The 23,159-nt window shown below is 49.0% G+C and overlaps 1 protein-coding gene across 3 annotated transcripts in view; it reads right to left on the minus strand.

The window, feature by feature from the left end:
* Nucleotides 1–2,069: 2,069 nt before the first annotated feature.
* PRMT2IP (PRMT2 interacting protein) overlaps nucleotides 2,070–23,159 on the minus strand; it is a 45,603-nt gene continuing 24,513 nt past the window's right edge. The window contains exons 2-4 of one of the 3 annotated variants that reach the window (XM_035131373.3): nucleotides 13,605–17,141; nucleotides 9,165–9,198; nucleotides 2,070–5,963 (exon numbers count right to left, since the gene is read on the minus strand). In XM_035131373.3, coding sequence (XP_034987264.3) covers nucleotides 5,960–5,963; nucleotides 9,165–9,198; nucleotides 13,605–17,094 — 3,528 coding nt within the window. In that variant the 5' untranslated portion in view covers nucleotides 17,095–17,141 and the 3' untranslated portion in view covers nucleotides 2,070–5,959. Of the gene's footprint in view, nucleotides 5,964–9,160; nucleotides 9,199–13,604; nucleotides 17,142–23,159 lie in introns of those variants that run through there. The other 2 variants (XM_035131372.3, XM_088656595.1) reach the window with 2 other exon arrangements.

Here is a 23,159-nt window from a genome sequence, read left to right on the forward strand (position 1 = left end):
GTTAATATAGGGAGCCACAAAGGGGAGGAGGGAGATTCTTCGGAATTTTCTTTTTATGTTAGTTATTGGGTAATGGTTTGCAAATTTCTAAAATCTGAAAATCTGAATAATTTTTTAAAGAGAGTAAAATCTGAATGTGTACACACTTACGTTGCCCTAATAAAATCCCAAATGTGGATTTTATTATTGGTGTGACTTTCCAAGCTCTTTGCAAATGTATTCTCTTAGTGACACTGGAAGCTACCTTATCCCCAATCTGCCAAGACAACAAAGAGGGGTAAATCCCCAACAAACAAAACTAAATAAACAAGACCAAACATAGGTCCACCTTCCCTCTAGGAATGTGTTTCCAGAGGTGCAAAGACCTGCAAATGGGATCCATCCCCTGGCTGTTATATACATCAAATGTGAATGGTGCTATCATTTTATTTAGGGGTCCCCAAACTAAGGCCCGGGGGCTGAATGCGCCCCAATCGCCTTCTAAATCCAGCCCGCGGATGGTCCGGGAATCAGCATGTTTTTACATGAGTAGAATGTGTCATTTTATTTAAAATGCATCTCTGGGTTATTCGTGGGGCCTGCCTGGTGTTTTTACATGAATAGAATGTGTCCTTTTATTTAAAATGCACCTCTGGGTTATTTGTGGGGCCTAGGAATTCGTGCATTATTATTTTTTTCCAAAATATAGTTCAGCCCCCCACAAGGTCCGAGGGACAGTGGACCGGCCCCCTGCTGAAAAAGTTTGCTGGCCCCTGATTTTATTTCATTGCCCTTTCCTCATAGACTCGTTTTCTGCAAACGTTTTGTTTCTGTCCTGCAGGAAGGGTATAGTTTTGTTCACAATGTGTTAAAAAGCTTTTCTTTTAGCATATTGATTTTGTTTTTAACAGGTTGGTCATGCATATAAGCAACAGTAAAAAGGTAAAGGACCCCTGACAGTTAAGTCCAGTCGCAAACGACTCTGGGGTTGCGGTGCTCATCTCGCTTTACTGGGCGAGGGAGCACTTTGTTGAATCTCTCTCCCTCCTTTCCTCCAAGGAGCTCAAGGTGCTGTACATGGTTTTAGGTCGAGACTGTGACTCACCCAAAGTCACCCAGTAGTGTGCTTCATGGCTCAGTGGGGGTATGAACCCTGGTCTCCCAGTTCCAAGTTCCTCCACCCACTGTTGTTTCTTCTCCCCCCCCCCCGCCCCGCAAACGCACACATTTGTATAGGTGTTTCTGCAAGGGGGTTCAGTCTTTGGGCTGAAAAAGCTCTCCTTCCCCTACCTTACCTGCCAGTTGTTCACGGATTTCTAGACTAGGGATTTCTAGACTAGGGTTTCCCAAACTTGGGTCTCCAAAAACAGCTGGACTACAACTCCCATCTCCCCTAGCTAGCAGAACCAGTGGTCAGGGATGATGGGAAATGTAGTCCAGCTGGAGACCCAAGTTTGGGAAGCCCTGTTCTAGGCAGACCAGTTGTGTTCTTTCGGGTTACTTTTTATTCATGTTAAATGTTTTGGGGGACCCACCCCCTAAATCTAGAAATTAAGAAACGATAGGATTTTTCAAGGGCTTTATTTCACCCGGGTCAAAGACCCAGTTTAGCACCAACCTCTCCAGTGTTGTATTTGTCCTGGAAGCATCCAAGTTCTTGACAGGCCATTTGGAGAATTTTTTTTATTTTTAAAAAAGTGTAGACTTGCACTAGAACAGGGGTAGGCAACCTAAGGCCCGTGGGTCAGATGCGGCCCAATTGCCTTCTCAATCCGGCCCACGGACGATCTGGGAGTCAACGTGTTTTTACATGAGTAGACTGTGTCCTTTTATTGAAAATGCATCTCTGGGTTATTTGTGGGGCATAGGAATTCGTTCATTTCCCCCCCAAAATATAGTCTGGCCCACCACATGGTCTGAAAAAGGTTGCTAATCCCTGCACTAGAGTGTCACTAATGTGCACTGAAAGCACTACTGTATTATGGGATGGTTCCATTGCACTTCCAAAAACGACAGGCACTCGGTCACCCAGGTCTGCTATTAAACAGAATGATGAATGAACACACAAAGAGAAGACGGCGACACACAGATTCCAAAACAGACATTTTAATCTTGGTGAAGCACCTCTTAGAAATTGTATCCTTACAAAACTTTTTTTTATTTAAATAAAAAGGCCAAGGTGCTCTCATTGGAACTTTGTACAAAATATACAGTATCAAACACTTGTCTCCAAATGGTTGCACAGTACTTAAACGAGGCAGAGAAAAAACCCCATTTTAAATTGTCTGGCAGGTGGGTGAATGGCAGGCTTTCCCCTCCCTTTCCAAACCGATCTGCACACTCAGTGCACCATGGAAATAATATTAATAACAATAATATCAGCAACAACAACAATAACAAGGAGAAAATGGCAAGCGGCGCTGCCTCTAGATAATATCACATGAGCACAAGGGGCATCGTGATGCATCCCTCGCCTCAGATTTGCTTAAGATAAATCGCTTCCTCTGTGACCCAGCTTGTGGTGTTTTGTTGTTTTTTACACAAACCTAATCTCTGAATTCTGCCCAGAGCTGGCTGGAAAGGAACTTTGTCATATCCAAAGCCTTCCAGTCTGCTGCGGGTTTCAATGTGTGGCAGGGAGAGGGCCGACTGCTGTTAGACACCCAACTCTCATAGAATGGCCAATGGTCAGGGACGAATGGGAGCTGCAGCCCAAGAACATCTGGGCAGCACCACAGTCCTGCCTTAAAACTATCTTCCATTACTGGCCCACGTCTCTTTTTCAGAACAGTAGTTTTGCCACCAGCACAAACACGTCTTCAGGTGTCTTGGATGATTTGCACATGTGATGGATCTAAGTCCACAAACAGTACCAAGAACTACTTTGAAAACCTGCACACAAATAAAGTACCAAATTTGAAGCCTTAAAAAAAAGATCTGAAGGCAGCAGCAACTCCTTATAAAGGCCAAGCTGTCACATTTCCAAAATGTGGTAGTTTATGCCACAAAAAAACCCAGACATTTAAGTCCAGGAGCCATGTCCCTACTGACATTATGGAGAAACCAGGACTTTTCAAACCTGTCTTCTCTTTTTTAAAATACACACACAGGTGGGAAACTGTCCTTTTTAAAGAAAAAATGTATCAGGTGGTCCCCATTAGAATTAAGCATGGGTCGTTGTTATCACAGAAAGCAGGTGAAATGGTAAAGTTATTTCTAGGCTGATTCTCTTCTGACGGTGATGGGTGGAGACTACCAAGACTGAATGCTTCACAAATCTCCGGCCTCAAAAAGAAAAGAAAAAACCTGCCACACTTAGAAAAGTAGCACATCAGGGGGAAACAGAACCATGGTGTGCTAGCTTTCTATGTGCGGTGATACCTTTGTATCCATATATGGATGTATGAAGGCGTGTTCAGCCATGCTGAATCCGAAAAGCTGTAACTCAGAAAACAGGGCTTCCACCTCACCTGCATGGTTTAAGCAAGTGAATTTGGCAAGAAAGGCATCCAAAAAATAAAAAGAACCAGAGTCGGGTAGGTAGCGTGGCATCTCCCATAAGTGAAATTCCTCTACAGGAAAAGGAAACCCATTAAATGCAGCCCTTTCTGCAATGCCAATGGGGGAGGCAGGACTCCCGAAAGGTGCTGCTCATCTCTTTTTGGAGGCCTCAAGAAAGCAGGAAGAAGAAGAAGCTGCTAGTACAGCAACAGCTCCTGCCTCCATGCTGCAAGGATCCGTTCCTCTCTTCCACCCACCCGCCAGTCTTGCCTGCTGCCTCAACAAGCAAATCAACCAAACTGCAGGCCCAATCCACACTTTGTGGCAAACCAAGGTGAATGGCTTTTACTGCAAACGTGATGATCTGGGCTGCTTTCTTCCACCCCATTGGGAGAAAGAAACTGATGATTCTGGGCGTAGCATTATGTCTCAAACTACGGAACAGGGGTCTTTTTTTCCACCCAAGGAAACCCCCGAGAGGTAAGCCATGAACAAACCTCAGGTGCTGACCGTGGTTGGTTGGTTTTTGAACAAAACAAACCATGGTTCTTGACCTGGACATAGGCTTGGATGCAGTGCTAGTCCAATTCAAAGCCAACCCGCTGAAATGATTGGACACAACAGGCTTAAGTCGATTAATATCAATGGATCTATTCTGACTTAGTTGGCAGCAAGCCAGAATGCTGCGCCAGGGACCATGCGTTGCTTCTCTCCTTGCGACAGCAACGAGTAGCAAAGCAGCTAAAATCAATGTGTTCACAACGAACCATTTGCTATTGTTCACCAGGGTGAGCAAATAGGGCCAGTGGTCACAGTTGAAGTTCGTGGCCCTCTTATGCCCCTGGACCAGTAATGCTGGATTCGTGCTTTTTGTCATGGGTGTGGAGACAGCAGGAAGGAGAATGAACTCAAAAACTGCCAAGCAAAATCTTTTCTCTCCAGCACCCAAACTGGCCATTGCTTAAGAATTGTGTCTGGACCATTTCGGAATACGCGGAAGTCTCGTGGTTTGCAAGGGATCCAGCGATCCACACCTCCTTTTTTGTCGCTGGCCCTCTGAGCAGTGCCAGGCAGCTCTTCCTTTCCCACAATGCCCGTGACCTGCTGTCACTGGAGCACTGTGGGAAATTTAGAGGGCGACAGCTGTCACCGCAGCTAGCTAAACCACCAACAGAAGAGGAGGCCCACCAGCGGCAAACAGACCAAGGGGCTTCCTCAAACCTGGACCTCAACCCTGAACGGAGGAGTATTAAAAGACCAGTAGCCAGCTGCCTCATTCAGCAGCAAGCACAGTGTGTTTTGGGGCCGGGAGGAAGAGCACAGAAGCCATCTTGAGAACTCTAGGTCCTGTTCCCATGTTCCTCCTTTGGGCATGGCTGCCACCACAAACTACCGCAATGTGCCAAGGTTTCCTGAAGACATGTGGAGCCCTGTGACATTTGGCGGGCTCCACGCCACCAGAGGAACACCTGGAGAGAGTCCTTCTCAGCCTCTCCCAAGATGCATGGAGATTAGGCCTGGGAGACACCCAGGTCCATGGAACATAGCTATGCTTTCAGGCACCTTGCTAATGGGGTTCCAGTCTGCCAGCAGGATGACCCAATTTGACATTATCTCATTCTCCCCACCCACACCAAACACACACACACGCCCGCTCACTCACTCATCCACCTCCAACCAGCCTTTCTTATAGTCCTGCAAAATCTCGAGGTAATATTGCCACTCTGGCTCACTGTCGTATCGCACCTCGTAAACTGTCTTCAGAGGGTTCTTGTGGCGTTTGTGAATCCGCAGCACCACTCCTGGGTACCATGCTTCCGTCTTGTCCTTCTCCTCGTACAAGTGCCTGATCCGCTTGCCAACCAGTTCCGGATACTGAGGGGGCAAAGGGGAGGCCCTTGTACCGCCCGCTGCCCGGCGCCTGAACCTCTTCAGGAGCAGTGAAGATGGCTTCCCCCTCTTCTTCCCTGCAGCTGTGTGGGCCGGTGGCCCCTGAATATCTCGAAGGGCGTTCTGGAATTTGATGCGGACCATAGATTTCTGGCGGTGATGGAGACCCTTTGAGGTACTGGCTGTTTTCCTGGCATCCGAATCGGCCAGCTTCACTTTAAGAGCCCCGGGCAGTTTAAGGGCTGGCAAAAGCCGCTCCGCGGCCTTAGAGTGAAGAGGCAGTCCTTTGGTCCTCAAGGCCACAGAGGTAGAGTCTTTCTCAGGCTGCAACTTTGCTCCCTTTAATGCAGCATCCCTTCGGATAGAAGGTGAGGAGGCTCCCTGAGACATATCATCATCTATTTTTCGGCGGGTCTTGGAGGACAAGCAAGAAGCCAATCTATATTTTTTGCCTTGCTTATGCTTCCCTGCGAAGTGTTGGGTGAGAGACTGGGCTGTCATACCCTGTAAACATCTGGTTGCATCTGTTGACTTCAAGCCGTCTGGTGATAAAGCTCCAGTGTTGATCTTTGGGCTCTCCTCTGCAAGATCACCTGGGGAACAAAAAAAATTAATAATAAACGTTCAGCCAAATTAGTGCCTGTGCCCTCAACGCACAACCATCCATCGCAGTCCTACAAACTGGTCAGAAAATACACAGCCTTCACTCAGAAGATGCAACAGACTCGCACCTGGACTCCCCCAGTAGGTGGGACTGTAGATAAAAAGGTAAAAGACCCCTGGGTGGTTAAGTCCAGTCAAAGGTGACTATGGGATTGTGGCGCTCATCTGGCTTTCAGGCTGAGAGAGCCAGCGTTTGTCCGCAGAAGGCTTTCTGGGTCATGTGGCCAGCATGACTAAACCGCTTCTGGTGCAATGGAACACCGTGACAGAACCCAGAGCGCACGGAAACGCCGTTTACCTTCCCGCCGCAGCGGTACCTATTTATCTACTTGCACTGGCGTGCTTTCGAACTGCTAGGTTGGCAGGAGTTGGGACAGAGCAAAGGGGAGCTCACCCTGTCACAGAGATTTGAACCACCGACCTTCTAATTGGGAAGCCCAAGAGGCTCAGTGGCTTAGACCACAATGCCCTCCGTGTCCCTAGGTGGGACTCTACACCTGAACAACCTCCTGCAAAGATCCTCTTAAGCCATGGAGAGGGAAGAAGGTCAACTGGAGTCCACTGGACAATTTGCAGTGGAATACTGGTTTTCTTGCAAAGAAACTGGGGGCTAGGTGAACCTTGTTCTTGAGCACACAGCTGGGGAACCTGGAACTCTCCAGATGTTGCTGGACTCCACACTCCCAACAGCTCCAGCCAGCTTGGCCAATGGTCAGGTTTTGATGGGAGTTGTGGCCCCGCAAATACCTGAGATGGCCACAAGTTCCCCATCCACGTTCTTAAGCAAGAGTGCAGGATAATAGCATCACTGCAACCTTTTGAAATCTCCATCATAGAGGTGGCACCCGTTGATGCCCACACTTGCAGTGCTAATGTCAGGCGGCAGAGGAACCAACCCCCACGGCAGGTTGCCAGGAAAGGATAAGACAAGGAAAAGTCCTTACCATCTGCTTTTTATTCAAAATTCACAGAGAGAGGCTTAGGAATGCTGCCTCCTGGAATAATGGCGTTGTCCTGAGTGAGTCTCCACCCCTTCCGTCTCTCCCACTTACTAATGCATCATCGCTACGGGTGCTGAAAAGTGCCCTCTGCCTTTGAGCTCTTTGCTCTCCTACTTTCAATGCTTGCCAGGTTGGGGGGGAGGGTAAGGAATGCTTTCTAAAGACACTGTGTCCACCAGCTGTCCCCCCCCCTTGGTGCTTCCTCCTCCTCCTCTCCCACTATTTCCCAGGTCCCCCCCCCTCATCTGCCTCTGAGCTGTGTTCTCGCTCAAACCCTTGTTGTAATTCTGAACTGTCGTCTTCTTCTCTGAAAGGGTCAGGCTTGGGAGGCGGTCTCCATCATTCCTCCTCTGCCCAGTCCCTGACATCTAATGCTTTAGGACAGCTTATCACAACTTGACGCATTTTCCAATTGATTTCTTAAGCACCCTTTGCCTGCTGAGAGATGAGGCAACTGGCACGCACATGCCAAGATGGCTGCAAGCCGGCCATCTCGGCTCCAGGCAATTCACACTGGAACAGCGAGGTTCAAACTATGTTTTCAAGCAAGGCTGGCATCGTCATCTGGCACCTTGGGACAGCTGCCACAGCCCCAGCCCCTGGGGACAGGGCCTCTCTGCAGCCTGCTCAGGGACACCCCCACAACAAGGTTGGCTATGCACTACCATTCAAAATTTCACAAAGCACCATTATTCCAGGGCAGGTGGTTTGGGGGGGGGGGCGCTTCTTTCAGTTAAGGGCTACATTGCCTTGAGAGTAAACTGCCAGGGGCAGCTGGTTGGCAGGGGGTGGGGCCAAAGGTAGGCAGGAATCTTCCTTCCCCCCCCCTGTCTCTCTGACACCTTGAACCAAGATGCCTTGAACCCAGCCACTAGTCCATTTAACTCTGATCAGCGATAAATCACTAGGGTGTTAGGACTGGGTGTGTGTGTGTGTATTTTTCAGCACCCGCTACCCTTTAAGCTAAAACTTCCCACTAACCCTGCCTATTGGGTCATGCTGCCCGGGACTAGTGGGAGCTGGAGTCCAACATTAGGAGTGCATCCACTTTCCCCATCCCAGTGCTAGGGGTCAAAGCCAGGGTGCTTCTGCAGGCAAAGCATGGGCTCTACTACTTAGGGGGGAACTTTTGGCCCTTCAGATGTTGCTGAACTACAGTGGTGCCCCGCAAGACGAATGCCTCGCGCAACGGAAAACTCGCAAGATGAAAGAGTTTTGCGTTGCGCGAGGGACTCGCAAGACGGCAAGGTTTTCTATGGCCGCCCCTTCGTCTTGCGAAGCGCGGCCATAAAATGTAGCGCGGGAAGGCGGCAAAGGAAGATCAGCCTTCAGCGCGGGAAGCTGACAGCTGATCTTCCTTTGCCAGGGGGGCAGAGCCAAAGCGTGGTGGCTGCCCCCGCCTGTCTTCCCCGAGCCAAGGGGAAGACAGGCGGGGGCAGCCACCGCACCGCCGCGCACAGCCAGCATGGGACGGGGCTTCGGAGAAGGCGCAGCGCTTCTCCGAAGCCCTGTCCGATGCCGGCTGTGTGCAAGGTGGCGGGGGGGGGGGGAAGAGAAGCGCTTCTCCCCCCTGCTGCCTCGCACACAGCGGGCATGGGGGGGGGGAAGACAGGCAGGGGCAGCCACCGCACCGCCACGCACCGCCGGCATGGGGCAGGGCCTCAAAGAAGGCCCGTCCCATGCCAGCTGGTGCGAGGCAGGCGGGGGGGAGTGCTTCTCCCCCCCCCCGCCCGCAGCCAGCATGGGACGGGGCTTCGGAGAAGCCCTGCACCTTCTCCGAAGCGCCGACCCATGCCGCCGCCAGTCCCCCGGGGCCCATAGGAACGCATTGATTAAGTTCCAATGCATTCCTATGGGAAACCGCGACTCGCAAGACGAATTTTCCGTAGGACGAATTGAGTCCTGGAACGAATTAAATTCGTCTTGCGAGGCACCACTGTACAAACCCCACCATTCCTGGTGTGGGTTGCAACTCCCATCAGCTCTAGCCAGCATACCTGCTGGTCAGGGATTCTGGGAGTTGGGGAGTCCAACCCCCCCTGGAGGTCCAGAGACCAGGGGCACCAGCTGGTCTCCATCTCTATAAGCAGCTGCACACCACATAAACCCACACAAAGAACAGATACCTACTTGGAGGTATGCAGGACAGCCTGTGAACTGGGACCTGGAAAAAAATAAAGTTACGCATAATCATCTGGTGTGTTAGTGAAAGGGTCGCTTATAAAGTTGGCTTGCTGTGGGTGCTTTGTTGGAGATAATCTAAGGGTGACAACCCCCTCTGCAAAAAAAAGTCTGTGCCCTCTCTCTCTCTCCAAATATATAGTGTGTGTCAGGGGGACTCTCTATAGGGACCCTCCCCCAGTCATCCTGACCAGCACTTCGCCCAGTGACAGCGCAAGCAGCGGGTCAGGAGGAGGGAATGAGGAATGGAGCGGAATGGAGAGGGGGCTCCAAGACGTATCAGAGCCTTGGCACCGACCTAGCTGGCCAGAGGAGGAAGGACAGTGCAGGGAGGTGTCGGAGCCTCAGCAATGCTCCAGCCAAAGGACAGGACAAGGAACGCAGCCCCTTCCGGCACTCACATTGGGTCATGCAAGGGGGTGGCGTTTTGGGGTCCCCAGACTGTTATGCTGGCGCAAAAGCAGACAAGCGCCATTGCCGGGTTCTGAATCAGACTAGGCAGTCATGTTTTCTAATGTCTCTGCACTGTAAATAGTATGCACAATAAAGCTCTTAAAGACAGAGCAGACTGGAGCGTCTTTACTCGGGAGTAGCCGCATATAGTGTGTCAGGGGGACTCTCTATAGGGACCCTCCCCCAGTCATCCTGACCAGCACTTCGCCCAGTGACAGCGCAAGCAGCGGGTCAGGAGGAGGGAATGAGGAATGGAGCGGAATGGAGAGGGGGCTCCAAGACGTATCAGAGCCTTGGCACCGACCTAGCTGGCCAGAGGAGGAAGGACAGTGCAGGGAGGTGTCGGAGCCTCAGCAATGCTCCAGCCAAAGGACGGGACAAGGAACGCAGCCCCTTCCGGCACTCACATTGGGTCATGCAAGGGGGTGGCGTTTTGGGGTCCCCAGACTGTTATGCTGGCGCAAAAGCAGACAAGCGCCATTGCCGGGTTCTGAATCAGACTAGGCAGTCATGTTTTCTAATGTCTCTGCACTGTAAATAGTATGCACAATAAAGCTCTTAAAGACAGAGCAGACTGGAGCGTCTTTACTCGGGAGTAGCCGCAACAATCCCCTGACACAGTGGAAAAACCTGACACAGTCGGTTTTTTAGCATCTTGGGAGGCGAACGATTCAGAAGCCAAACGCCAAAAACCCAGAAGTAATTGCTTCCATTTTCGAATGTGCCTCGGAAGTTGAACAGCTTCCGAGACACATTTTTCATTTTTTTTCCCTATTGACTTTGCAGCCAGCCCGTTGATCCTTGGTTTTCAAATGTTTTGGAAGTCAAACGATCTTCCGGAATGGATTACGTTAGTAAACAGAGGTTCCACTGTACACACATTAGGCTGTCATTGCCCACCGCGTGTGAGGAGTTGTAGTGCCTGGATTTGTTGTGAGGAGGGGGGGGCAGGCTTGGAAGAGCCATGAGGCTATGGGGGTTGAAGGAGCTGTTAGGGGGTACAGTGTTTGCATGAAGTGTAATGGGGGGGGTGCTAGGATCGGTGAGCAGCACAAATAGGGCCACCAGCCCCTAATACCCTCCCCCCACACACACGTGGGTATAGACAGCTGCCTTTTACAAGGCCAGATTGCTCACTTAGCCCAGTATTGCTTGCTCTGGCTGGCAGCAGCTCTCCAGGAGCTCAGGCAGACGTCTTTCCTATCAGCTGCCTCTTTGATCCCTTGGCTGGGGACTGAACCTGGCACTTGCGCCACGAGCCTCAGGGATATTATTCAAGCCATGGCGTGTCGCTCGGCATTCCTCCAACACTTTGCAGAAAGGCAAAAAAGGCCACTGGCCTCATGACGGTGTCTTTGGACCCTTGGTGTCAGGGCCGGCTCTATGGGCAGGTTGGGTGGCGCAGGGCGCCAGCCCGGAAGGGGGGCATCGCACGGCGGAGCCGCGCGGAAGCCGTGCTGCGCCCTGCGCCCGCCCACCAGCCGCGACAAGAAACGGGGCGAAGCAGGGGCGCCGGAGTGATCTCCGCGCCAGGGCGCCCGACATGGTTGAGACGGCCCTGCTTGGTGTAATAATAATAATAATAATTTATTATTTATACCCCGCCCATCTGGCTGGGTTTCCCCAGAAAAATAAAACACAATAATCTATTAAACATTAAAATCCTCCCTGAACAGGGCTGCCTTCAGATGTCTTCTAAAAGTCTAGTAGTTATTTTCCTCTTTGACATCTGTTGGGAGGGTGTTCCAATGGGCAGGCGCCACCACCGAGAAGGCCCTCTGCCTAGTTCCCTGCAACTTGGCATCTCGCAACGAGGGAACCGCCAGAAGGCCCTCGGTGCTGGACCTCAGTGTCCGGGCAGAATGATGGAGGTGGAGACGATCCTTCAGGTATACTGGACCGAGGCCATTTAGGGCTTTAAAGGTCAGCACCAACACTTTGAATTGTGCTCGGAAATGTACTGGGAGCCAATGTAGATCTTTCAAGACCGGTGTTATGTGGTCTTGGCGGCCGCTCCCAGTCACCAGTCTAGCTGCCGCATTCTGGATTAGTTGTAGTTTCCGAGTCACCTTCAAGGGTAGCTCCACGTAGAGCGCATTGCAGTAGTCCAAGCGGGAGATAACTAGAGCATGCACCACTCTTGCTAGACAGTCTGCAGGCAGTAATGGCAGGAAGCCAGATTCAGAAACCACTGGCTTTTGGGGGGGGGGGAGATGGCCATGCTGTAACAGGGGCTCTCCATGAGAACCAGGTATCCAGACGGTGGCAGAGTCCATTATGCCCTTGCAGGCTGCTTGGGCGTGATTTTCACCTGCATCCCCATGGCTAGGGAGCAGATGGAATATCCTGGTGTGCGGTGGGTGTTGCATTTGATAATTTTCTGACTATAGGAGCTGTCCAACCGTGGAACTGACTCCCTTGGAAGGTGGTGGACTTTTCTAGGTGGTTTTTAAGCGGAGGTTGAATGGCCACCTGTCGTGGATACTTTAGTAGAGATTCTTGCAATGCAGGACATGGGACTAAAAAAGAAGAAGGTAAAGGTAAAGGACCCCTGGACCTACCTGCTGCAGCAGTACCTATTTATCTACTTGCACTGGCGTGCTTTCAAACTGCTAGGTTGGCAGGAGCTGGGACAGAGCAACAGGAGTTCCCTCCGTCGTGGAGATTCGAACCACCAACCTTCCAATCGGCAAGCCCAAGAGGCTCAGTGGTTTAGACCACAGTGCCACCTGCGTCCCCCAGATTGGACTAGATGAGCCTCAGGGTCCTTCCAACCCCATCTACAATTCTATGGTTCTATAATTCTGACAGGTATAGGTAAAGGTAAGGTACAGGTAAAGGTAAGGTACAGGACCCCTGGATGGTTAAGTCCAGTCAAAGGGGACTATGGTGTTGCAGAACTCCACTGAGCCTCTTGGGCTTGCTGATCAGAAGGCTGGCAGTTTGAATCCCCACAATGGAGTGAGCTCCCATTGCTCTCTCTGTCCCAGCTCCTGCCAACCTAGCAGTTCGAAAGCACACCAGTGCAAGTAGATAAATAGGTACCACTGCGGTGGGAAGGTAAACAGCGTTTCCGTGCGCTCTGCTTCCGTCACAGTGTTCCGTTGCGACAGAAGCGGTTTAGTCATGCTGGCCACATGGCCCAGGAAGCTGTCTGTAGACAAATGCCGGCTCCCTCGGCCTGTTTCTGTTTTTTCCAGCTCAAGGGTGTGTGTGTATGTGTATGTGAATGCACATACAGAGAGAGATTTCCCCCTTCCCCTAACAATTTCACCATTCCTTCTGCCAATCTCCCTGCAGCCTAAACCAGCTCCTTTCTGCCCTATCCAAATTAGGAGGCTGGAATGGTCCTAGATATTTGCACATAATAATAATAATAATAATAATAATAATAATAATAATAATAATAATAATACAGTGGAACCTCGGTTTATGAACACCTCGGTTTATGAATTTTCGGTTTATGAACGCCGCGGACCCATCTGGAACGGATTAATTCACTTTCCATTACTTTTAATGGGAAAGTTCGCTTCAGTTTATGAACAGACTTCCGGAACCAATTGTGTTCATAAACCGAGGTACCACTGTAATAATAATAATAATAATAATAATAGCAATTTATCATTTATACCCCGCCCATTGGGCTGGGTTTCCCCAGCCACTCTGGGCGGCTCCCAACCGAATATTAAACACATACACACAGCCCACTGGATTCTGAGCTAGACAAGAGCTCCCATCCTGCATGTCACACTCACAGGTCACGTAAATGCCTGGACTTCGCAGAGGAGCGCTCATCAAAGAATAGCACCCATGCAAAACAAAAGGCAGCTGAGCACAGGCACGAAAACCCAAGATATATCATTTTGCTTCAGGGTAGAGCAGGGAGAGATCTCCCTGCTGAAAAGCAGGTTGCATGCCAACATTAGCTGCACTTACCAAGCTGTTGCTTGACGCAGTCGTGCCAGTGGAGGTTCAGGAGATCTGGGTAGATATCAGGCAGCTGTTTCAAGGCCAGCAGCTTCAGCATCCGGGAGGTGCAGCTCTTTAGCTCCAGGTCCCTCAGCAGCCTCTCCTCGGATAAGGTTGTGGGACGCAGCTCCACCCTGTGGTCCTGCAGCACGTGGTCGACAGAGGAGCTGGACAGGTTGGGGAAGAGGGTCTCCTTCACCACGTGGATGGGGATGAAGATAGTGCCTGCTCGGATCACGTGAGGAAAGGGGCACTTGCGAGTAAACAGGATCGCCTCTAGCTGAGACAGCAGTTTGTTAAGGAACAGCGCCATGTCCTTGAAAGCCAGCCAGATCTCCTTGCCCTTGGATGGCATCGGAGCTTCAGAAAGCTTTGAGCCGTTCTTGTGCTTCGCCAACCCTGCTGCCTTCTCTTGGCGATCCCCTTTGGACTTGGTCTTCTCCAGCCACTCCTTGAGGAGCTCTGGAGCGGAGGTAGACACAGAGCAGGAAATGATGGCGCAGATCGAAGTATGCAAGGCAGTGAAATGCTGCCTGGGCGATTCGCTGCTGGTGGAAAGCAAGGCATGGGTCTCTCCCAGGGCAGGAGATGCTGCAGGTGCGCTAGGAGGCGGGGCTTTTGAAGCACCTAGCAGCTTAACGCTGAAGCAATTCCGTGGCATGAGTTGAGTTTTGGGCTGGGTCACCCCTTGCTGGAGGCTTTGCTGAACTGGAGGCGTGTTTTGCTGAGTCGCTGCTTGCGGGAGGCTTTGCTGAACCGGAGGTGTGTTTTGCCGAGTCACTGCTTGCGGGAGGCTTTGCTGAACCGGAGGCGTGTTTTGCTGAGTCGCTGCTTGCGGGAGGCTTTGTTGAACTGGTGGCTTGCTCTGCAGATCTGTTGCTTGTCCAGAGCCTTCTCGCAGAGAGACATCCCTGGCCTTAACAAACACATGGGAGCTCAGCTGCAAGGAGGAAGAGTCTTGTTGCACTGCGCAACCTCGCCCAGCTGCATGCGATTTTTGGATTTTGAATTTTTTGTACAAGAATGCCGAAGAGCTGTGGAAACTGCTCTTTCCCGCAGGGCCGCTTTTCCCAGCCAACCCCGCCGTTTGCACATTAGCCTCCTGCACAATCTCCTGCCTCTTAGGCAAAGTCTCGCTCGCCTCCTTCCCTTTGCTCTCGGAACTTTCCCTTTCAACAGCCTCCATCTTCCCAGGTGACCTCTGAAGACCGGGCCCTTCTGCCAAGCCTTCTGTTTTAAAGCTGAGATCTAGGGCGTGGTCTTCTCTGGGCCCAGCACTGCCATTTATACAAGCTGGTGGAGCCTGATGACTGGGCGCAGGCCCACTGGGAGGCAAGCGTTTGTGCCGGCAGCTCTCCCAGGTCCCAGCATAATCTTCACTCCCTCTCGCGACCCCTGCAGAGTTGCTGCTTGCCTCCCTTTTAACAACTTTTGCCATCACATCACAAGCTGTTTCTTTCCTTCCGGGCAGCAGTGCCCCAGACACTTCCCCTGACCGTACAGGGTCTGGCCGGGGTGGGCTCTGAACTTCCATGCATTTGCCTGAGTTACCAAGAGAAGTCTCCTGGGTTTGACAGCTTTTAGAGAGCGACTCAGAATCCACCGACTCAGAATCAGCCAGGAAACGTTGGTAAGGCGCCAAGCTAAAGACGTTGTTGATCACCGGCATAGGGGGGGAGGAAGAGGGGAGGGGCTCCTCGGGTCTTTTAGCACCCCTTCCTTTGTCCTCTGATGGCTGCAGCATACTTTGGAATGAGGAACCGGAATCCCCAAGGATGTTTTGGAGGGAATCTCCCTTAAGGCAGGAGTCATGGGATGCAACTGGACTGTCCGAAATAACTATGCACTTCCCTGATTCAGCTTTGCAAGCCCAGAAGTTCCTTTTCTTGGCTTCAGGTGTTAAAGTGGACCTTCTGGGTGCATCACAGAGTTCCTCTCCCTTAGCGTTGGCCTCTTCCTCCGAGTGGCTCAGACCCGCCCTGCAGGCAGCCTCTTGCATGGACCGGAACCCACTAAGGAAGCCAGGCAATCTGTCCGCAGGGTGGCGCATCTCTGAAGGCTGGCGTTCAGGAGTTGCCCATTGACTTGGAAAGTTCTCGTTGCTTAGCTTGCCAACGTGATCGCCCTCGTGACAATCCGGAAGCCCATCTCTGCTGGAGAAAGAGCCACAATACGAAGCCTTTTCCGACAGGGTGCAGCTGGAGATGGGAGCCTCGTGCGCCAAGTCCGCTTTGGTCCTCGCGTTTGGTTGTGGCTCATGTTCCCGAAAAGGCTGGTGGCTCGGCGGGGTTGCCGGAGGAGGAGGAGCAAGTGATCTGTAGATATAGCTGTCCAAGTGACTAGGGTAATAACTCCGTGGTGTTAAGTAGGATCCTGGGAGAAGCTGGGGATCCTCGCGGCCCGGAGAGTCAAAGCCTTTGCAGGCTGGCAGAGAAAAGAGGGAATTGGCTTTCTCTGCCTGCACATAGCTCTGGTGGTACAACAGCATCTGTTCGTGTGAAGTCAGCGCGTAGGAAGTGAGCGGGTAACATGCGGGTGACCTCTCTTGATACATCAGGTTCTGGGGATTGGCCAGTGGGCTGGCAGCAGGAGGTAGCTTTGACCTCGCATGTTTGCGAGGACTTCCGCCGCGAGCCTCAGGGATATTCGGCGGGCTGTGGTACGTGGCCTGGCATTTCTCAAACACTTTGCGGAACGGTGAAAAGCCAACAGGGCTCATGGGAGTGTCTTTGGACCCTTGGTGGGATGGCAGGTAACCCGATTCGGAAACCACTGGTTTGGGGGGCACGGCCGTGCCGCAACCGGGCCTCTCCATGTGAACCAGGTGTCCAGACGGTGGCAGAGCCCATTCTGCTCCCGCTGGCTGCTTGGACATGCTCTCCACCTGCATCCCCAAGGCTAGGGAGGCTTTCGGGCCGTAGCCGGTCTCAGCACAGTAACTGTGGTTCCGGTACACTGGTTTGGGCACTGCCAGAGTCGAGAAACCTGCCGCCGTTCGAGGAGAATGCTGTGCCGGGTAGCCGTGCACCCAGCCCTGCTGAACGAGTCCTGTATGGCCCATGTAGTTGGCCGGCTTCTCCTGAGCAGCCATGCACTTGCTGCCAGCCTTCTCGTGCCCAGAAATTTGCCCCCGTGCCCCAAAACCTTCTGCTTCCGGTCTGTACAGCATGCACAGGGCTTTGTCTGTCCTCGGGGGGTGGCTGACCACGGCACCCGTGCAATGGGCGTAGGTCTCGGTGGGAGTCCAGGGAGATAAAGACTTGGGCCCTTCGTGGCATTGCAGCGGGTAGGCAAAGTAGGACCCCTTGTAGCTGTAATGGTTTTCCGAGCTGTAGCCAGGCAGGGTGCTCGACCTGCACAAACCTGACGAGAGAACGTGGCCTGCCTCCACCTCCAACCGAGGGTGCTTGCTGTAACTCACTGCCCCGACTGGCTCCAAGCGTCGCTTCTCAGCCATTACACTGCCCTCGCCACCTCTGGTCTTGGAGAGTCACTCTGGATATTCTGGAAGGGGAGGAGAGAAAAGGCAAACAATTAGGGATCCAAGCCTACCACACTGTTTTCTTGCTAGGCAAAGATTTGCTCGCATGGCGGTCATCTGTACACCAAGGCTCTCCAGATGTTGATGGACCACAATTCCCATCTTCATCCCTGGCCATGCCGGCTGGGGCCCAGGAGAGCTGTGGCCCCAAAATACTTGGAAGCCATCAGTGTTTCCTATCCCTACATAACTGATGCTTCTCTCTTGCGAGCGGGTAATGCCATTTTAGAGATACAAGCAACAGCACTCACAGCCTCAACCTCGGAAACAAGAGGGAATTATGTTGTCTCCCTGTTTTGAGCATGTGAAACATTGGGGGTATATAACCTATTGCGAATCGAGTTCTCTGGTTAAGTCACCAAACTGGAAAAATTATGAGAGGAGGAGAAAATTCTCTCTTGCACTTTTCCCACTCCAGTCCAAATTTCATACACCACAGGCATCTTCTTCTTTTTCTTTTTGAACTGAAAAGGTTGCAGATACCGTATTTTTCGCTCCATAAGACGCACTTTTTCTCTCCCAAAAAGGAAGGGGGAAAGTCTGTGGGTCCTATGGAGCAAATGAGAGCCAGAGCCCTGCCAAAAGCCCAAGCCCAACCAGAGCCAGAGCAGGCACAAAACCAGAGTTTTCCTCCTCTAAAAAACTAGGTGTGTTCTATGGAGCGAAAATACGGTAGATCTGCCATCCTTCCAGCAGAGGGCACACAGAGCTAGCTGCTCAGGCACTGAGGGAGGGAATCCCCTTTTCACTATAACATAACAGAGGAATTGCTTTGCCTACCGGTATCTACCAAGCTCTTGCCGTTTTTTTAACCTGGCAGTATTTTGTATAGAAAACATTTATCGTGGAAGGTTTAAAAAGGGGGGGAGGGGGAATCAATCATTAATGTACACATTCATTTCATCTTTCACAATTTCATTCCGCATTATTTCCCATAGCCCCCCCCCCAAGGGGCAAAAGTATTACGGTAGGGCGACAAAGTCCCCTACAGTAAACCTGCTCAGATTCATTTGACATCATACACACATTTTCAAGATACATTCACTGTCTTAAGGACTAGAAACGTGGGGATTTTTTTTTTTTAAAAAAAATGAAAGTGGAAATTCTGAGAGTGCTACCGGTATGCTAACTGGCCAATTTAGCATGTTTATTTTATTTGTATTTAGTGAACAAATGCAATATTTGGCCAATGCAATATTTGGAGAGCGTGGCAGTTTCGACATTTCTACTTTTGTTCACTAAATACAAATAAAATAAACATGCTAAATTAGTTCACCCTCTGGGACATTAGAAAAAGTTCCCGATGCAAACTGCCATCATTTGCATAGGAAAAAAATCATACCTTGAGGGGTTTTGCCTGGCTGGAAGGTGTCCTTGATACCTTCATCCTGTCTCTTGCTTCTTGGAAAATAGAAAGGGAACATGCCCAGTGGGCATGGTACGCTGGTTGACTCTTGGGGTGGGGAGATGGAAAACCAGGGAGGAGGCAGAATAGAATGAAATATCCTAGAAAAGGATAGAGCTGGCTGGAATGTAAAACAGGAGCATTCTACACTAATGCATTTTGTTGGTGATCCCACTGGTCTATACTCTGATTTTTCAAAGCAGACAACAACTTTTACAGAGGGGTTTAAGAGGAGGGAGAAGGGAGGCTGACTTAAGAGAGAAACATGGTCTCTAAGCCCTGCTGGCTCCCGTTTCAAATCTTACATCACTTAAATGGTCTCCCTGCATTCGCATCTTTGCGGTTACACATTTGCTTAAGTCAGAGAAAGTCAGCAAAACGACCAACTAAGAAGGAAGCGTCAGACAGCACAAGGTCCCTGCGTGACTCCTTGGCAGGAGCCAAAAACGTCTAGGAACTAAACATTTCAGGCTTCTCAGCAAATGCAGAGTCATCACTAAACTGTTTGGGGTTTGTGATTTTCACATTAGGAAGGAGGTGCTTCTTAAGGGTTCCTCTTTTTTCTTGGAAATTTCAAATCTGACCTCAAACACCTGCTCTCCTCCAGGCTACAGTCAACACCTGCTCTCATCCAGGCCTCTGAGTCTGCAGAAGGTAAACAACTTAGATAGGTACCGTGTTTCTCATATTATAAGACATGTCTTATATTTATTTTTTCCTCAAAAAAACACACTATGGCTTATTTTCAGGGGATGTCTTATATTTTTCCTCCTCCTCCTCCTGCCATGGCCGGTATTGCTGCTGTGCCTATCACTATGTCTTATTTTCGGGGTATGGCTTATATTCCTTGAATGCTTAAAAATCCTGCTATGGCTTATTTTATGGGTATGTCTTAAAATATGAGAAACAGGGTAGAAACTACTTTGACAGAGCAATCCTGTGCATGTCTACACAGAAGTAAAGTCCCATTGTGCTCAAGTGGGCTTATTCCCTAGTAAGCAAGTCTGCTCAGGATCTTAGTCAAGTTCTAAACTTATCCCACAACTTGGTCACCCATGACAAAAGATGTTTGGACGCATAAATATAAGATTGATAACATTCTGCTATTGCAAGTTGATTATTGTGGAGAGATTTGTTTATTGTCTCTCCACAAACAATTTTTTATTGTTCTGTAGGGGCTACAGCAATGTTTTCTCAAACCAGCTGTTATTGGACCACCATTATCCCTAACCACTGGTCCTGCTAGCTGGGCAATGAATCAAATTTCTCCCCATCCCTCATCATCAACCACCTGACACACTTTGGTTAGCAGGTCTGCATTACATTCTCCAAAATATATTAGAACACAATTTTCACGGATTATCTACTTTGCCCACAACTGAATTCTTAGGAAGAGTCAAGAAGGGCGCCTTGGGATTATCAGCTCTCTTTGACTCCTAACTCACCCTTATTCTCCCCCTCCCCCCCAAAAAAAGGAAAAATACAGTAAGGTCCCGTGAGACCTGCCTCATCAGCACCCCAGTTTTTAAAAAGGGAATCACAGTTAGGTCAGAATGTTTTGCAAAAGTCCATGAAAGAATCTGAACACCATAGTTTAAAACTACTCCTAGAGGACAAGAACCCCAAGACTACATTAAATGTAGCCAAATTCTGTGTGCCTGCAATCAATCGCAGGAAGCAAGTGGTATTCCCATAATGATCAAACCCCTAAATGCTAACTACAGGGGGTACGCTAACAATTAATTTTAATTTTTATATTCAAATCCTTGTTATATTCATACTGTCCTTTGTATTTTTGATACAAATGATACAAATGCTAACTACAGGGGGTACGCTAACAATTTTAATTTTTATATTCAAATCCTTGTTATATTCATACTGTCCTGTGTATTTTTGATATGTTTTATGATTTGTGATATTGTGCGTGCTGATGCTGGTCTGTGATCGTATTAATAAATTCATTCAGTTAGGTCAGAATCAGCGGCCACATTCATAGCCAGATTTGTGTCAGCATCTAAGCCAAGGTACAACAGACTCGGATTCCAAAGTTCGGAGCTGGATGTGAACTATCTTTCCTTTCCACCTCCCTAAGGAGATGCTAATTATATACTTCTCTCCAAAGAACAAACCGAGATTAGCTGTATGCGCCGCAGGATTGGAACTATTAACTGCGGCAAAACAGTGTGCCTGAAAAATATATCTGGGGAGTTGAAGTGGAAACCTGCATGCTGAATCTGTGCAAGATGATAATTATAATCATCTCTCTCTCTCTCTCTCTCTCTCTCTCTCACACACACACACACACACACACTGCTGTTCGTCCCATGGGGAAAACACACAGGTGTCCATAGAAAGGGGTAGCCAGGTGCAAAAGGCCTTTCAGCAGGTGAAATTCTTCTGCACAATCAATAAAGGTGCAACCCTTTCTTCCCTTCCATCCTGCCCCCCTGCCCAGACAATGGCCATATATTGAGCTCAAGAGAGGGAACAGAAGACAAGGAGGAAAGATATCTGTTTTTTGGGGGGGGGGAATACTGATAAAAGAGTGTGGAGTTAATTCACTCCCAACAAACTAACCCTCCCTGCTAAATGCTTTTCACACAGGAAAATCCGTCCCACATCTTCCCACACATCTTTTCTATTTGTACCCTGAAAAACCCTTTCCAGAGTGTGTTTTTTATAAATTTTATTTAGTCTTTCCAGATTTTGAAATTTACAAAAAGAAAAATTAACGGAACAACATAAAAAGAGAGAATCACCTGGATATCCCTTCTCTCCTTCGTGGGTCCTTGTATTGACCTTTTTCTCCTGCATCTTGCCTACTAATCCAAATCTATTAAATCTCCTTTATAACCAAAATTCAACATTAAACTACAAGTGTTATTCCAATCCTACTAATAATTTTAATTGTTTACAATGGTTTTTAAGGTAAGTTACATATTAAAGTGATATATATATATATATTTAAGGCAAGTTATATATTTTCCCCATTCCTTATTACAATTTTGGTCTTCCTGATTTCTAATTCTTCTGGTCTTTTTTGTCATTTTGGCATAGTCCATCAACTTAATCTGCCATTCTTCTCTGGGAGGGACCAGAGTGTGTTTTTTTTAGCAGGGGGTGAACAAAGTGTGGAGGATTGTACCATACTGGCCTGAATATAAGCCTCACTTTTTTCCCAAATTCCGACCGTGAAAAGTTAAAGTGCGGCTTAAATTCGTGACCTTACAAAAATGAGCTTTTATGATATCGCTGCTGAAACAGACGTACGGTAAAACAGAACAAAAAAAGTGTTTTATTGCCGATTTGCAAGCTTGAGGCTGTTCATTTGCTATTTACGGGTGGAAGCGCCTGCAGAACTGTAGCGAATGAAGAGCGATTTGCATTTTACCGACTGTACAGTAACTTTTGCGGGCTTGCAAGATCAAAGGCTTAAATTGGCTCGAAGTTACAATTCTACCAACCGCAGCAATTTTCAGCCTGTAGCCCAATTTTAAGGGAGTGGCTTATATTTGGGTATTGGTTTCCCCCTCCCCTTGAATTTTAAAGGTGCGGCTTATTTGCGGGTGCGGCTTATATTTGGGCCAATAAGGTATGTGTGGCTTTTCGTTTCACTTTTTTAAAACGGGGGGAAGTAGGCTGACAGAGACAGGAAGTGCATTCACACACAGGGATTGCTCTGTTAGGTTTTTTCTTTTCTTATAACGCCAGCGTTTCTATCCCAGATTCTAACGCTCCTTTTGCAAAGCATTAGGCATTCCGTTATGGAATTGTGGCTTAAAAAAGAAAATCAAGATACTGCTAAATTTTAAATGGCAGGAAAGAAATGTACGTTGGAATGCCAACACACCAAACTTCAATAAATTGCCATTTTCAAAACTCTCGCAATTTCCCAAGTCGGCTGGGTTGCAAACGTACGTTTTCCGTAAGCAAATAACATAGAAATAAATGTGAAACTTCGACTCAGTTTGGCCAGGTTTCCAGAAGTGACTTTGGCATTGTGAGAAAGTTCACGTGAAACGTGGAAATTCTCAGATGAGGAAATATCGCCAAAATAGAATAAAGTGTGGGAAGAAGCACCACGGACAGAATAATTGCAACACACAGGAAGAACAAGGATATAGTTTGAGTTCCTCACTTGTGGTTTTATAAATCATTTAATGTGTCAACACGAATAGAAGTTACTAATATTGCAGTTGTTGTACAAGGGATTATTATGATGACCAGAATGTAATGGAAGTTAATAAGATTTTTGAATGCAGAAATACAGCAAATAATCAAGCCATCAATTCTAGCACCTTATATAAATTATTTGATTCGGTATTTGAACTATTGGTATTAATAATTGTATTATAAATGGGCATTGTTATAATGAGGCTATTATTGGATTGTAATTGAAAACTAATAAAAACTATTATCAAAATGGAATAAAGTGCGGTCTGAAAGCTGCCAGGAACTGGCCCGGGGTCACCCAGCAAACTTCATGGCTTCGTGGGGCTTTGAACCTTGGCCTCCCCGGTCCTAGTCCCAAAACTCAAACCACGGTACCACACTGGCTCTCAGCCTGGGTTAAGTG

Source organism: Zootoca vivipara, chromosome 13 (assembly GCF_965207765.1).
Source record: "Zootoca vivipara chromosome 13, rZooViv2.hap1.1, whole genome shotgun sequence".
Classification (NCBI taxonomy): Eukaryota; Metazoa; Chordata; class Lepidosauria; order Squamata; family Lacertidae; genus Zootoca; species Zootoca vivipara.